This window comes from Miscanthus floridulus, chromosome 17 (assembly GCF_019320115.1).
Source record: "Miscanthus floridulus cultivar M001 chromosome 17, ASM1932011v1, whole genome shotgun sequence".
NCBI classification, from domain to species: domain Eukaryota; kingdom Viridiplantae; phylum Streptophyta; class Magnoliopsida; order Poales; family Poaceae; genus Miscanthus; species Miscanthus floridulus.
Window position 1 is genome coordinate 36,034,746 of NC_089596.1, and position 17,452 is coordinate 36,052,197.

A 17,452-nucleotide genomic window follows, 5' to 3' on the forward strand; every position below is an offset into this window, starting at 1 on the left:
AGAGAGCACTTGATCCTTACGCGGATCAAGGGGGAGCTACACCCTTGTGCGGGTGCTCCAACGAGGACTAGTGGGGAGTGACGACTCTCTGATACCTTGGCAAAACATCACCGTATTCCTCCTTCTCTAATTACTTTGAGCATTTACTTTGAGCACTTACTTTGAGCATTTCAATTCTTGTCTTTACATTCATAGAATTGCCATGCTAGAGTAGGATTGGAACTTAGGTTGCAAGTCTTTTGTGCGGTAAAACAATTAGAAACACTTTCTAGGCACAAGGGGTTAATTGGGCTAACCATAGGATTTAATTATTGCAAAGAAATTTAGAATTAGCCCAATTCACCCCCCTCTTGGGCATCTTGATCCTTTCAATTGATATCAAAGCCTTGTGCTCACGTTTTTAGGCTTAACCGCCTAGAGCAAGATATCTCACGGGGATGGACCTCCTCCTATCTTTGAGGGAGATGATTTTCCTTATTGAAAAATTCGCATGGAGGCGTATCTAGAAGCTCTAGATGTTGGTATACTTAGAGCCGCCTCACAAGGCTTCCCAAAACCTCAGGATGCTATTCATCTACAAGGCGATGAGGTGAATTACGAGAAGTGGAATGCAAAGGCTCGAAACACCATCTTTAGAGGCCTTTGCAAAGATGTGTTCAATCGGATGAGGAACCACAAAGATGCCCATGCACTATGGTCGGACGTTTGTGCACTCCATGAGGGAACTAAGAGTGAGCGTGAGGAATGCTATCATCTTGTCATAAAAAAGCTCAACTCTTTTGAAATGCTTCCTAAAGAATGTGCTAATAAAATGTATTCACGTTTGAATGTTCTTGTAGAGGAAGTCAATGGGCTTGGACTTACTCAAATGCAACCATCCGATGTTGTAAGAAAGATCTTGAGTGTCCTCCCCATTAGCAAATATGGACATATTGTGACCATGCTACACCAAGGTGATCTTTCCACTGCTACACCGACACAAATCTTGGGGAAGATCAATGCTCATGAGATGTACATGCACATCACACCTCAAGATGGCTCATCCTCTACAAAGAAGAAAGAAAAAGATTTACCATTCAAAGCTAGCTAAGAAAAGGTCAAAGCAAGACTTGAGTATAAGAGCTCAAGTGATGATGAAGTTGATGATGAAAGTCTTGCTCTCATGGTGAAGAAGACCGCCAAGATGCTAAAGAAGCTCAACAAGAGTGGCATCAAGTTTGATGGCAAGAAGAAGTTCTTCACTAGCTCTAGAAGGAAGCCAATCTCCGAGATGGATTGCTTCAATTGTGGAGAACTTGGTCATCTAGCACACCAATGCACTAAGCCCAAGAAAGACAAGTTCAAGAACAAATACAAGGGCAAGAAAGATGACTCAAGTAATGAAGAAGAAGAAGAAGAACAATCCATACAAGAAGAGAGATGGCAAGAAGAGGTACTTCCACAAGAAGAAGAAGAGTGGAAAGGCATACATTGTCGGTAATTAGCTCACAGACATTGATTCATCTAGTGCCTCATCCGATGATGATAGTGACAACGAGAAGGTGGCCGCAATTGTTATCAACTCTTCATCATCTTCATCGCCACCACCGCCATCATCCTCTACACACCTATGCCTTATGACCAAGGGTGACTGCAAGGTATCGAACAATGTTGATAGTAGTGATGATGGGCATGCTAGTGATGATGATGAATATGAATCACCTACTTATGATGATCTTGCTAGATTGCTAAAACAATACACTAAGATCATTATAAAAACTAGAGCTAAAAATGAAAAGCTAGAGGCTAAAAATGATGCACTTTTAGCAAAATGTGATATAGCCGAAAAGGCCAGTGTTGAGCTTAGAGAAGCTAATGATGCTATGTCATCCAAACTCAAGGAGCTTAAATCTTCTAAGAAAGAGCTTAAAGATAAACATGATAAACTTGAGAGGACACATAATGAGCTCATCAATAGCCACAACAAGCTAAGAGAAGAATATACTACTCTTAAGGTTAATCATGATAATCTTGTTATTGCTTAAGAATTCTTATCCAATGCGCCACATGATGCTACTAACGATGTTGTTAAGATTGATATAGCTACATCATGTGATGACTTGATTATTCAGAGCATTGAGCAAAGTTCTAGTAGCAAGGGCGAGCAAGTGGTTGAGGCCAATGATTATGATGAGTTTGTCAAGCTCAAGAGTGACAATGAAAAGCTCAAGAAAGATCTTGAAGAACTCAAAACCACCAAGTCCATTGTGCTAGAAACTATTGTTCATGATGATGGTTTGATCCTTGAGAATGAGAAGCTCAAAGATGAGAACAAGAAGCTCAAGGAAGAGAAAAACAATGATGCTCTCAAGGAAGAAAACAAGAAGCTTAAGTTGGAGAAAGAGCATCTTAAGATTGGATTGAGCAAGTTCACTAGAGGCAAGCATCTTCAAAGTGAGCTACTAATGAACACCATCATGAAGATGGATAGAAGTGGCATTGGGTACTTGGCAAATCAAGAGAAGAAGGCTCAAGCTCAACAACAACATAAGTCCAAGCCAAAGCCAAAGAGATATTTTGAGTGTGGACAAGAATGCCACTTTGCTCATGAGTGCCAAACTCCACCACCACAACCCTTGCCCAAGCATGCTAGACCTTTTGCCTTCAATGCTCACTACATGCTTAGAAATGATTCTAGTGGAAAGATGAAAGTGATATTCTTAGGTCCTCCCAATAAGAATAGGCCAAAGAAAATTTGGGTTGCAAAGTCACTTGTTGAGAAGGTGAAGGGCCCTCAACAAGTTTGGGTTTATAAAGCTTGATCTTTTATGTGTAGGTGAACTACAAGACCGGTAGAAGTCATTGGGTTATTGATAGTGGTTGCACACAACATATGACTAGTGATCCTCGTATGTTCACCTCACTAGATGAAGAAGTAGATGGGCAAGAAAGAATCACATTTGGAGATAACTCAAAGGGCAAGGTCAAAGGATTGGGCAAAGTAGCTATATCAAATGATCATTCCATCTCCAATGTGCTATATGTTGCTTCATTGAGTTTTAACTTGCTATTCGTTGGACAATTGTGTGATCTTGGCTTCCAATGCTTGTTTACCGAGAAGGAGGTTGTTGTATCTAAGAAGGATGATGATCATGTGATATTGAAAGGATTTAGATACAACAACCTATATCTAGTGGACTTCACCTCCGAAGATGCAAACTTGAAGACATGCCTATTCACCAAAATAACACTTGGGTGGCTATGGCATAGAAGACTTGCTCATGTTGGGATGAGCTCACTCAAGAAGCTAATGAAGAATAATTTGGTGAGAGGGTTGAAGGATGTGAAGTTTGAGAAGGACAAGCTTTGTAGTGCATGTCAAGCCGGCAAGTAAGTTGCAAATATCCATCCCACAAAAGCTTTCATGTCAACCGCAAGAGTGTTAGAACTCCTTCATATGGACTTATTTGGATCAACAACATACAAGAGTTTGGGAGGAAATCTTTATTTTCTTGTGATTGTTGATGATTATTCAAGGTATACATGGGTATTCTTCCTTCATGACAAATCCAAAGTTGCATCTTGCTTCAAGAAGTTTGCCAAGAGAGCACAAAATGAATTTGAAGTGAAGCTCAAGAAGATAATAAGTGACAATGGGAAGGAGTTTGACAATACAAACATAGAAGCCTATTGTGATGAAGTTGGGATCAAGCATGAGGTCTCCGCAACATATACTCCTCAACAAAATGGTGTAGTTGAGAGGAAGAACTAGACATTGATCACTCTTGCAAGAATAATGCTTGATGAGTACAACACCTCCGAAGCTCTATGGGCGGAAGCAATCAACACCGCATACTATGCATCCAACCGCCTATTTCTTCAAAAGTTCCTTGGCAAGACACCTTATGAGTTGCTCAATGGGAAGAAGCCAGACGTCTCCTTCTTTAGGGTGTTTGGTTGCAAATGCTACATCTACAAGAAGCCAGACGTCTCCTTCTTTAGGGTGTTTGGTTGCAAATGCTACACCTAGGGAAGTTTCAAAGACGTTGTGATATTGGTTTTCTTGTTGGTTACTCATCAAAGTCCAAAGCATATAGAGTATTTAATCATGCCACCAGTTTGGTTGAAGAAACATATGATGTGAAATTTGATGAATCTAATGGCTCCCAAGGAGCACATGAGAATCTTGATGATGTAGGTGATGAACCATTGAGGAAGGCTATGAAGAACATTTTGGTTGGAGACATCAAGCCTAAAGATGATGAAGATGATGTACAAGTGATTGATCCACCTTCTTCATCAAGTGTGCCATAAGATGGTGAAAAAGATGGGAGAGTAGAAAATGAAGACACTCATGTCTCCCATGAACAAATGGTGGTACAAGCACAAGATGTTGATGCTCCACAACCTCCCCCTCAAGTGGTCAATAGAAGAAATACACCTCTACTTCAAGATCATCCATAAGATCTCATCATAGGGAGTCCATCAAAGGGTGTAATGACTTGATCATAAAAAACTTACTTCATTTATTGCTCATCACTCTTTTGTCTCTTGCTTTGAGCCTACTAAGGTAGAAGAAGCTCTTCAACATCCGGATTGGATAAATGTCATGCATGAAGAGTTGAACAACTTCACCCGTAATGAAGTTTGGACTCTTGAAGAGCGACATAAAGGCGCAAGAGTCATTAGAACAAAGTGGGTGTTCCGAAACAAGCAAGATGATCAAGGTGTTGTTGTGAGGAACAAGGCAAGACTAGTGGCAAAGGGGTTCTCTCAAGTTGAAGGTTTGGATTTTGGAGAGACCTTTGCACCGGTTGTAAGATTAGAAGCCATTCGTATCCTCCTTGCATATGCATCACATCATGAAATAAAACTTTATCCAATGGATGTGAAAAGTGCATTTTTAAATGGCTTTATTAATGAACTAGTTTATGTTGATCAACCTCCCGGGTTTAAAGACCCTAGATATCCTAATCATGTTTATAGGTTGTCCAAGGCATTATATGGGCTTAAGCAAGCCCCAAGAGCTTGGTATGAGCGCCTTCGGGACTTCCTCATTAAGAAGGGCTTCATCATTGGGAAGGTTGATACCACACTATTCACCATGAAGCTTGATGGGCATATCTTCATTTGTCAAGTGTATGTTGATGATATCATCTTTGGATCATCAAATAAAGATTCATGCAAAGAGTTTAGTGAATTGATGTCGAAGGAGTTTGATATGTCAATGATTGGAGAGCTTACATTCTTTCTTGGTTTTCAAGTCAAGCAAATAAGAGAAGGGATTTTCATCTCTCAAGAGAAATATACTAATGATCTTCTCAAGAGATTCAAGATGGATGAATGTAAGCCAATCAAGACACCAATGCCAACTAATGGACATCTTGACCTAGATGAGGGAGGTAACCCGGTCGATTAAACTCTCTACCGTTTTATGATTGGTAGCTTGTTATATTTGACCGCATCTAGGCCCGACATCATGTTTAGTGTGTATATGTGTGCTAGATTTCAAGCTAATCCTAAGAAAACTCATTTAATTACCGTAAAAAGAATCCTTAGGTATCTTAAGCATACACCAAGCATTGGCCTTTAGTATCCTAAAGGAGCTATATTTGAATCAGTTGGCTATTCCAATTCAGATTATGCTAGTTGCAAAGTTGATAGAAAGAGCAAATCCGGAGGGTGCCATTTGCTTGGTAGATCACTTGTGTCTTGGTCCTCTAAGAAACAAAATAGTGTGGCGTTGTCCACCGCCGAAGCGGAATACATTGCCGTGGGTGCTTGTTGTGCACAAATACTTTACATGAAATAAACTTTGCTAGACTATGGTGTAGTTCTAGATAAAGTACCTCTTTTATGCGACAATGAAAGTGCGGTAAAACTTGCAAATAATCCGGTTCAACACTCTCGCACAAAGCACATAGATATCCGCCATCACTTTCTTAGAGATCATGTTGCTAAAAATGATATATCACTAGAAGGTGTAAGGACCGAGGATCAATTGGCGGATATCTTCACTAAACCGCTAGATGAGGCAACATTTTGTAGATTGCGGAATGAGCTCAATGTGCTTGATTTTAGCAACTTCACTAAAAATTGAACTTGTGTTGTCCCTTTCATTGCATTGTAATATACAACATGTTTAATGTTTCATAATACATATATGGCTTGTCTAACATGGTTAAGATAACTGCCGAAAAGCGTGTGAAGAAGCTTAACCTTAGATCAAACTTGACAAGCAACTAGATTTACTTACAAGTATTGCATTGCATATGCATGAATGATGTTTTGTCGTTTGTCTTCAAATTGCCCTCTTATTGCCTATTTTCTTAAAAAGAATTATAGCCTAAGGCAAAATATTTTAAAAAACTTGAGGGTTTGAGAGATGTCACTCACATCAGTCCCAATTGGTGTTTATTTGGATCTTATTTGAGTTGAGACTTGATTGGGAACAGGCAGCACAAAGAACTTTGAAGATTTGCTAAAGAAAGAGTGATCGGACGCTGCACCAGACTCTAGAGTCCAGCGTCAGGTCAGTTCACAGGAGGTGAACTTGCTGCAAAGGAGTGACCGGACTCTACGTTTCAGCGTCTAGTCAGAAGGATTTCAGCGTCCAGTCGTGTGGAGAAGACGAAGGCTGTATTGACCAGACTCTGAGCTGCATCCAGTCGGTGTCCATCGGACGCGTCCGGTCGCGATTCCAGAGGTATTGGACCTCTCTGGAATCGACCGGACGCTGGGTGGCAGCGTCCAGTCGCTGCCACCGGAGTGTCCGGTCAATAGATTGCGTGCGGTTTTAGGACTCTTTTCTGTTTCCTTTTTTGTCCCATGGGGGACCCCTTTAAACCGCGAGCCGCCGTACCCTTTTCCCTACATCCGCGCCATCGCATCACCCTAAGCCACCAGATTCGCTGCCGCCGAATTCGTCTGCCCTAGCCGTTGTGCTCGCCTTCACCGCCTCCCACGCGACCACCGCCGCCGTGCAGCGCCTTCCCACGCCATGCTCCCCACGCCGCCGCAGCCACCCACGCACCCGTGCGCCACTGCCCACCACTGCTCACCGGTCCCCGTGCTACGCCGCCCTGTGCCCTAGCTCCGAGCAGCTCCCCGTGCCGCCGCAGTGCCCTGCCAGAGCCCCCGTGCCTTCACAGTAGCAGTGCCGTCCACGTCCAGTGCCGGTAATGCCCTGCCCTAATGCCATCTTGCCCTAGCATCTTCATTGCAACCGCGTCTGTGACCTAGCTCGGCATCACAGCACTGACTTCAATTGCATCTAGGGCCATCGATTCACTGCTCACCGCGAACCCTAACCCTGCCTCATGATTCGGTGGTTCCCCGTGCGTCGTTCCTCTTCTCATCGTTTTGTTGGATTCGCTAGGTAGCAGGCCCATGTTTCAATTTCGTACCTAATTGCTTGCTCTATTAGGGTTTCATATCTCTAGATGCATAATCTAAATTATTTGTATATCCTATCTATTCTATCGTGCAGCGAGCCGGTTCCGTTGAGATGTTAGTGACAGTTTTTAGTTAACTCGGAGCCAAGCTCGCGAGTACGAAACGAGGCCAAGCCTCGAAAGTGACATTTGATCTTTGTCAGCGGCAGTTGATTCATCTCAGATCCTTTAGATGGCTCGAACAAAGAATGTCGGAGGTGGTCCCGATGATGAGGATCCGAGGCCCCCGCCTCGCCAGCCTACAGATCCGAAAGGCAAGGCGACAAAGAAGTTGGCAGTAAGGAAGCGCAAGTATCCAGATGCAGATACAGCGAGAGCCACCGCAGTTGCTGAGGCCGCAGAGCGTGCCGAGAGAGGAGGCGCTCGTAGTGGAGTCTGGATTGCTGATCAGCTTTCACCAGAGGTGAGGGCTTCACTTGAGCGAGTTGAGCGCCTTCATGGTGGTCCAGCTAGGACCCTCATGATTGGAGGACGGTGTGTTGCCATTGATGAGGTTTAGCCTTAGGGGGAGCCACAGCAGCAGCCTCAGCCAGCACAGCAGACTCAGGAGGCTCAGCTAGCATAGTAGACTCATGAGCCATAGCCAGCACAACAGTCTCAGGAGGGTGAGCAGGCCGAGGAGACAGAGCCGGCACCACAGCCACAGTTACGTCGCTCTGGTCGCACTCGTGTTCTAGTCACGCCGAGGGCCGACACTCAGCGAAGGGGTTCTCGTCCACCGCCTCGACCACAGGGTCCACCTTTAGTGACCCATCTTGACCTGAGGGCCGCCACGGCCAAGTAGGTGCAGTAGCTGAGGTTCGAGGACTTTGAGGTGTGGTTTCCACCCAGGCGGGATGAGAGAGCATCAGAGGGATTCTATACACCCCTGCAGGAGGATTTCTATAATGCCTATCTCAATAGTGTAGCAGTCTTCAGATCAGAGAGTGTGCAATATAGAGTCTATAGTAGCAGCAGCTGGAGAGCACATTCACCCGTATCTATCCTATTTGCCAGGGCTAACAGATCTGATCGGACGGATAGGCCTGTATGTTCCATCTTGGGTTCGACAGTTCTATACTACTCTATGGATTGACCCCCAGCACAGGTTCATACACTTTGCATTCGGAGGCAGAGACTACCGGCTGACGAGTACTAGGGTTAGGGAGATATTGAGGCTTCAGGAGCAGCCAGTCAGGCTCCATGAGGTGTGCTATGGATAGATCGCACCCCCCAGATGCCCCCATGGTGGTATGGTACCTCCTACGGACTTGGTTCGTCACTGTTTCACAGAGCCCTTTAGCGAGGGGTCGTGGAGGAACCCCAGTGAACTCACTCCCACTGCTCGCGTGATTGAGGCTATCATGAGGAGGACTTTACTTCCGAGGATGGGATATAGAGGGGCTGACTCGGATACAGCTATGGCTTCTCAACTCTTTGATGCAGCAGACAATCTTTGATATTTGGGATCTTCTGTCAGAGATGGAGAACACTATAGCTGAGGGCTTCAGAGGTCACAGGCAGCTACCCTACGCTCACTGGATCACATTCCTTATCCACAGAGCAGTTATAGTTAGATCGCCTAAGATGATTGCTGAGTACAGTGGCGCCACTACAGAGTTTCCTGCTTATAACCTGACTCAAATGATCCGCCACAGTACACCACAGGCACCTAGCCAGCCGCACCGTCGTCTAGAGGTGCCAGAGACTACAGCATAGCATGATGATATTATCAGGGGTATTGCAGCCACAGAGGAGGAGCAACTTGCTCAGCAGGAGGGGGGTGGTCACTAGCGAGCCCAGTGATAGTTCTGATGATGACTACCAGCCCATTCCTCAGATGCCTCCACGATGACATGATGCTGAGGCCGGTAGTTCTAAGTGTCGATTGGAGTTGGAGAGACACTTAGAGTAGTTTAGGACTTTGTTTTTCCTTTGACCGTACTATTAAGGGGGGTATGAACGGGTAGCTTGACCTAGGTGAGTCTAGTGAGTTAGGTGTGGTGCACACTTGTTAAAACTAGCACTAGGTAGCTGCATAACAGCCCTTTGATCCAATGGAGCAAACTTCATTCACATATGATCGAGAGTTGGAAGTGAATGGAGGGTCAAATACTGACCGGGCGCTGGCTCCGGTGTGACCAAACGCTGGCTTAGGTCCGGTCAGTTCATTTGACCAAGGTGAAAGCGTCTGGAAGTGACCAGACGCTGAGGGCCAGCGTCCGGTTGACTCCAGTAAGGTCCTAGAGAGGGAGAATTCTGATCGGACGCGTCCGGTCAATGCTGACCGGACGCTGATCAGCTTCCGGCTACTGACCGGACGCTGCTCAGCAAGTGACCAGACTCTGGAGGTCCAGCGTCCGATCGACATCAGTAAGGTTCCAGTGAGGGGAAAACGTGACCGGTCGTGTCTGGTCGGCACTTAACCACTGGAGTTCGGGGTGTACTAACCGGAGCGTCCGGTCAACATGACCGGAGCGTCTGGTAACCCCGCAGAGGCACATAACAGTTCGTTTTTCAGCCGGTGTTATAAATACAACCTCCGCTTGTGTGTGGGGGTACTTTTGCTCATTCCAACAGCTGAGAATCACCTTAGAGAGTGCCAAGAAGAGCAAGGTCCTAGTGAGGTGATTGAGATTTGAGAATCCCAAAGAGAGCCCTCATTAGTGAAGATCAAGAGTAGCAAAGTGTGCATCCACCTTCTCATTAGGCTTGTCGTGGTCAAGTGAGAGTTCGTGCTTGTTACTCTTGGTGATCGCCATCACCTAGACGGTTTGGTGGTGATTGGGAGCTTGGTGATCATCTGGAGAGCTTGTGGATGATCGAACTCAAGTTGTGAGCGGTTGTGGGTGATTCACCGTGACGAAGTGTCAAAGAATCAACCCGTAGAGAGCACTTGATCCTTGCGCGGATCAAGGGGGAGCTACACCCTTGCGCGGGTGCTCCAACGAGGACTAGTGGGGAGTGACGACTCTCCGATACCTCGGTAAAACATCGCCGCGTTCCTCCTTCTCTAATTAGTTTGAGCATTTACTTTGAGCACTTACTTTGAGCATTTCAATTCTTGTCTTTACATTCATATAATTGCCATGCTAGAGTAGGATTGGAACTTAGGTTGCAAGTCTTTTGTGCGGTAGAACAATTAGAAACACTTTCTAGGCACAAGGGGTTAATTGGGCTAACCATATGATTTAATTATTACAAAGAAATTTAGAATTAGCTCAATTCACCCCCCCCTCTTGGGCATCTTGATCCTTTCAGGAGTGTTGAAGGAGAAGTGGCGTATTTTGAAGGGCATACCAAGTTTCTCAACTCGTACTCAAAGCATTTCATCATTGCTTGTTTGGCATTGCATAATTTTATCCGTGACAGCAATTTACGTGATAAGGAGTTCGAGAGATGTGATGCTGATGAGGAATACTTGGTACAAGAAACAAGTGGCACAATACAAACACAGGGAGATGAGAGTGAATATGTGGAGAATGAGGATACCATGAATACCATTCGTAGTAGAATAGCTGATGCTTTAGTTAGTGTGAGAGGAGGATAGTTATGTTCAGAGATGACATAATTGGATGAGCCCTTATCTTTTGGTTCTATTTATGTGGATCATATGACAAAAACTTAGAATAAATTATTTTTTCCTTTCCAAAATAATTATTTACATGCGAATAAGTGAGTGCAACAGTTATTTACGAGCAATTTGCATATAAATAGTCCCTTAGGCCTTTATGGGCATTACAAACATTTCTTACATAGCCTACGGTTTCACAGCTCCTCCAACCAAACGACTTTAAGCTTTTCCCATAGTTCTCAGTTCACAACAACTTTTACACAATCCACAGCTCACAGTAGCTTTTCTAAAATCCACGGCTCAATCAAATAGGGCCTATATTTATCGAACGTGAAACAAGGAAGACTTGGGGTCCAGGTCTTTGTAGATTTTTTACTTGGTTGTTATCGTGTCACGTACAAGACTTGATCATCTAGAGAGACGCCCACTTTGTGATTAGGAAGATGAGAATATGATTTGCTCACTACATGTATGTTCTCAAGAGAGGTTTGGCACTCCAGCCTGCCCTTGGTTGGTCTTCAGCAGCAAACCCTACCAGTTACAACTGGACGACTCCAAATCTGTGAGCCGAGTTGATAGACACCATCAGTCCATCACAAAGGCTTCCATTCTCTGCGAATAGTTGTTTTGGTGGCTTGAGGCCGATGGGCTAGCAGATTCAGGTGAGGAGCTGCCGTAGATTGAAATTTTCAGTTGTTTTAGGCAGTTGCAGTGCAAGACAGCAAGAGTGCCATTGGGCGCAACAGAAAACTAGATGGAGTAAAAAAGGCAACAGATACCACAAGGCTAACGGTTCTCTTTAATCAAGGAAGGAATAAATATTTACGATCATTACACACTAGCAGTGCATGACCATGACAAGAGATCGTTGTTTCAATTAGCAGTACGTCCCTAGACACAAACAAGCTAACGTAAGTTGATGCACCAGCGGAGGCATAGCAGCTTTCGCCCTTCTTCATAAACATCAAATGCTCCATTACGAATGTCCTCAGGGTGACAAACAACCACGGGAGTAGTGCCTTCCTCCATCGTGGCTTGCTTGGGCCAGCCAACACAGTTGACACTTGACACCACGGGGCGGCAAGTGAGGAGCCAGATCATAGCAAGTTCTAACACACGAGGCCACGGAACACACTTAGACCTTTCTCTGTTTATCGTCTCCAAACGGCATAAGAGCAAAACGAACGCGTGCACATATCAGTCTCAGAAAACAAATCGTAAGATATCCACGGTCTGATCAGCGAAGAATGAGACCGCATAGGTCACTGTGTACAATATATATACATACATCATCCAGCCAAGATGCCCTGTTCCCTTGCTGATAATCCATGGCTGAAAGTCCTATTGACTGATTTATTGTGAGAGAAAAATACTGTTTGTTAGCTGAAAAAGTACTGTTTATAAGCCAAGCGAACAGTGCCTCATTGGTTCCATCAATTACTAAAAGGTACATCACTTCATCTGAACCTATGTTGGTCGCTTGCTGTTTATGTTGGTCAACCAGGGTATAGAGTATAGACTCAAAATACTACGCGTCATGTGATGGCATCGATTCTCCACGAACTCTACAGCACCGCTGTTGGAAGAAGGCCCGCAAACGATACAGCAGTATGAAAATGAGTCGACGACAAATCCAGTGCTCCAATTGGAGTATCACCGTCATAACCCTTTGAAGGGCCAAAATTGTTTTGGTTCTATTCTTCCTCCTCCACCTCAGGTGGCAACGTTGGGCTCTTTGAGCACACAGTGGTGTTATGCAGCTGCTTTATTTTGTCAGCTATGTTACAAGTACCTGGAATTAGATGAGGATTTATCACAACAAATTTCCATGCATATATTTGAGTCCAAATAATAGGAATGATGTTAATTCTTCAGTATGAGTATTAGTCCTGACACATCAAATATGCTCTTGGCAATGATGAAAAAGCATGGACATACTAGCAATTTTGCAGTGAAGTACCAATATTAGATAGCAAAATTGATTCAGACTTCCCTAATGCAATGATAATGAGACTAATATTTGAAGACAAACCTGAACATTTCTTACTGTCCCATACAGCAATGGAGGTAGGAGTGCATATTGAATCACACATTGCTCGGTAGTCTTCATGCTTTACATTCATAGCAAGCATCCATGCACCGATTGTAACATCTTCATAATCAAACATCCTTAAGCTGGAAAACGCACCGATGTATAATGATTATTTTGAATACACAAGAAACAAAGAGCAAAGAGAAGTTATAATAATGGCAAAAAAGTTGTACTGAACTAATATCATGTACACTCTATTACCATGAACCCTATAGTTCTTTTTGCTTTGATAAATAACAAACCCTACAGTTCATTTGGTGCTGATAACAAATAACAACTCTAGTATAATGCAAAACATTGATATCTGGGTGTACCCTGCATATCTTTAAATTAAATGCATACAGACCATCTAACATGAAATCCTTGGATTAACACACTCCCATGTTAAAGTGAAAAGGAAGGTCAATCCAATTATTCCATGAGTGCAAGAAAAATATGAAATGTCAGTAGCATGTTGCATGTCTAAGTACAAGCATACTAAAGTTTGGGAGTAAGCTTGTTGGATGCACTTCAGTTTTCCATGTTTTAGGTGAAAAGAGAAGTCACAAAATTATAACTGACCAACCTATCACTCTTTGCAGTAGCTAGAGCTTCAACCACCTCAGAAGAAAGAGCATATAGTGAACCAGAAGCATGCATGAAGTACTCGTTACCCAACAGTTCCCAAGAACTTTCGTACCTGAAATTTAAACAGGAACACTTCAAAGAATAGTATTAATGTGAAGGCCAAGGGATCAAGCAGCTGACAACATCCAGCACAACTTTTTTCTCTCGAAAAACGCGGCAGAGCTGCGCATCATTATATTAAGAAGTAACAATGGGAAAGAACCCATACAACACACCCCAGGCCAGCCAAAAGGCAAGCCCCAGGGACACAAACTCACTCACAGCAACTCATGCCAGTGTGGTTTATTGTGTTACAGAAGTTGGGTTTACAGGCTCTTGTTCCTGACTATAGTTCTTGTGGATGGTGGTGCCATGCATTCAAAAGGGTGGACAAGCAGTGTAGAAAAGGCTGAAACACTTCCGCTCTTTTGCTGGTTTGGGAGCTACGGAAACATCACAATGGTTGCTTATTCAACAGGGCTTCGGGACTTGAAACTTGGTGGTAAGGGCAGTAGTGGAGCAGCATCCCTTATGGTGTGCAGCTGGGGCTAAAGACCTCCATAACATTTTCTAAGGCCTGCTATCTCAGTTGTTTGGTCATCTTCTGTTTTGCTCAGTCGCATGCCTGTTCTTAGATTATGGGGGTTTGGTCGTGTTTGTTTTGTCACTTTGTGTTCAGTAAAAAAATAACAACAATGCTACGGATGCAAAAGAGACGTATGCCAATCAATATAGAAGCCACATATGTCCCAGAATTTGAACTGACCATTTAATTTGTAATACATATTTCCTGGAATAGGAACTGATTAACTGACCATTTCATATTTGGATCATTGACAACTGGTCCCTTCTTCATGCAACCAATGTATGTCTTGTGCTGAGGTCTTTCTTTTGCAAGAAGAGCAGCAAGTCTATCTGCCTTAGAAGTATGAGTCATATAACAGGTCTAAGAAGCAACAATTGTACAATATAGTCACTAACATCACCTGGGCGCAGGTAGATATCATCATTAGCTTTGACATAGAATTCTGCATTGAACATGTGGTAAGCTGCTTTGAAAAATGCTAACCTATCAGACAGGTAACAAAAGTGGGACCGATTAGATTAACCACATGTAAGTTCACAGGTACCATACAACGGTAAAAAGTGTACACAAACTTACATCTTCTGTGGGGGCTTTGTGTCCTCATCAGCATCAATAAACAAAAAGTCATGATAAGTATCCGCCTCTTTCTGAAGATCTTCCATTTTATCTTTGTCCTTTAGCCGTCTAGTGACAAACCTAAAAGATAATCCAGTTCCATGTTCTAAACTGCAACACAGAAGAAATGGCCACAGTAAGCCCCCAAAAGCTTCAACATGATACAACAGAATTGTTCTTGCACATGAGCACAGATGTCAGAATCCAACTTGGATTCAGGTATTTGAATTGTCCAAAATACAAAAGGACACATGAACACCGAGTCCAAGAACCCTTTATTCTTGTGCATTCAAAAGCATTACAGCTTTCCCATGCATTCTTTTGTTCAGGAAATATAAGATGCACAAAACAGAACATGGAAATAAGGGGATTAATTCTGTCCATATATAGAAACTAAAAGGGCGAGAAAAGGAAAACAGAGAACATTACTAGATTTGGAAGAGATCGATCTATTTTGTCTCATAATCACACACACACACACACTCAAGGCCAGACTAAGAAACAGTGAATTGTATCTCTGATCACTATGTTGACACTATGCCATAAATGTGATAAGAGTAAACAATAAATGGTAGAACATTTTATCCTACTTTTCTCCAGGCCAAGGAGTACGGTAACTAAATACAGAGAGTCATGTAATGGAACATTTCAAGACACATTGCAACACTCAGAACTCCAAAAAAGAAGAAAAAAATAAATAAAAAGAAAAAGGAAAGAAAAATAGCTAAACATACTTTCCATATAGCACATATACTTTATTTTCAATCACCCAAAAAACATAAATTTGTTTCAAGTGAACTGTTTTGGATTGAAAACCATATTTACTCAGTGGATATGGAATCTCATTTCTTCACTGAGTCTTCGTATATACTTTCTGCTATGCATTTCATGACACCTGATATACCACGATTTGTACTGTACTTCGAACACAGGACGCCTGCTTTGAAATGATTAGAATTGCAATACAAATTAAATTTCAGTTCTAATGATATAATTCATTAATGCCTTGTAAAATGATGGAACCAAATTTGTATGCCTATTTGAAGTTATCATCACTGCCGATATGCTCGTTACACCATAACCTCTTGTTCATGTTAGCAATCATTCATGAGAATTCAAATTATGGTAACTGGCAACTAGTGGCAGAAATCAATTAATCAAATCGGCCCAGTTAGTAAGACTCACCCCACCCTGCCCGATTGAAAAACTGTATTCTCAAATAGTGAGCATTTGCAGTTGGAGCAGATGACCCAGAGATCTAAGCTACAAGCAACCTTATTAGCAGGAAAATGCAAGTAACAGCAAGCGCACAAGCAACGTCTTAACCGATCACACCATGGTAGCAGCTAGATACTAAAATGCAGCTAGAAGTTTCTAGTATATACGTGACATGAGCAGCAGCAATCTAGATCATGAATCTACCCAGATCCAAAGCTTATGGAAGTGTGCGGAACCTTACGATGCCTTCGGGGTTGGGCGGGAACCAGGTACCGCGGAGCGCAGCGCGTCGGGCAGCGGAGAAGTTGCCGTGCTCCGTGTGTACGCCAACGACGGCGAGCACCTTCTCCCTGTCGCCGGCGGAGAAGTTGACGTGCGAGGAGGCCGCTAGGAAGGAGCGGAGCGAGTCCTCGGCGCGGCCGCAGCGGAAGGCGACAGTAGGCGGAGGCTGCGGAAGGGGCTGGCGGTTGCGGCTGGTGGAGACGGCGAAGGCGAAGGAGGCGGCGGCGAGGACGAGGCAGGCGACGGCGAAGAAGAGGAGGAGGCGGTTAGCGGAGGCGGGGGAGGAGGGGAAGGTGGGGGTGTAGGGCCGGCGTGGCTTAGCCTCATCATCGGAGCGGCGGTAGGGGAGGAGGTCATCGTCATGGTGGCGGTGTTTGGGGTGGTGGAGCGGCATTGCTACGGTTGTTGCTTCCCGATGGTTCTAGAAGGAGAGACAAGGAACAAGAAGCAGAGGAGGTTGAGATGGTTTGATCTGATCGAAAAAATTGCAATTATAGGACGCGAAACAATACGCTTCGCTATTATAGGACTCTAAACATCGACTTCGTTAAAACGACCCTTGAAACGTTGGGACTTTGTTATACATGTCATTTGATCTTTTTAATCACTTTTCTCAACTAAAATACATGTATTTTGCCATGATGTGATCGTATTGCCCTTCTGACTTTCGTGCATCCTCGCTATGTCTAGGATTAGTAACCAGACTTCTTGATCCAGCTTTTGTATCTCCCAGTTTCTCTTGGTAGGCAAGTATTTCCTGCAATAGAACAAGATTAATAACCAGTCAAGGTGTTCATTTCCATTGCATTCGTGGACATAGCGAGGAGGCACGAAGAAGAACACGACCCGCCGGCGACATCACCTGCGAGCAACGGCGACGGCCTCCTGCGTTCCATCGTCGAGGGCGCCAAGGCCGCCGCCGGCTCTTTCAGTCCCTGCACGGCTGAGGACTTCATCGTGGACAACTGCAAGAACATCTACATCGAGGGGCACGAGACGACGTCGACCACCGCCGCCTGGTGGCTGATGCTCCTCGCCGCGCACACGGAGTGGCAGTCACGCGCGTG

General features: G+C 44.1%; 1 protein-coding gene across 1 annotated transcript; it reads right to left on the reverse strand.

Annotated features, from left to right (window-relative positions):
- Positions 1-12,204: 12,204 nt before the first annotated feature.
- LOC136517513 (probable beta-1,3-galactosyltransferase 12) lies at positions 12,205-16,851 on the reverse strand. Its single transcript, XM_066511093.1, has 7 exons — positions 16,340-16,851; positions 14,847-14,996; positions 14,671-14,753; positions 14,500-14,599; positions 13,644-13,757; positions 13,019-13,161; positions 12,205-12,778 (listed from the first exon to the last, which is right to left on the reverse strand). Exons 1-7 carry the CDS (start codon positions 16,777-16,779, stop codon positions 12,681-12,683), a joined length of 1,128 nt encoding a protein of 375 aa, XP_066367190.1. The 5' UTR covers positions 16,780-16,851; the 3' UTR covers positions 12,205-12,680.
- Between the last annotated feature and the right edge of the window lie 601 nt (positions 16,852-17,452).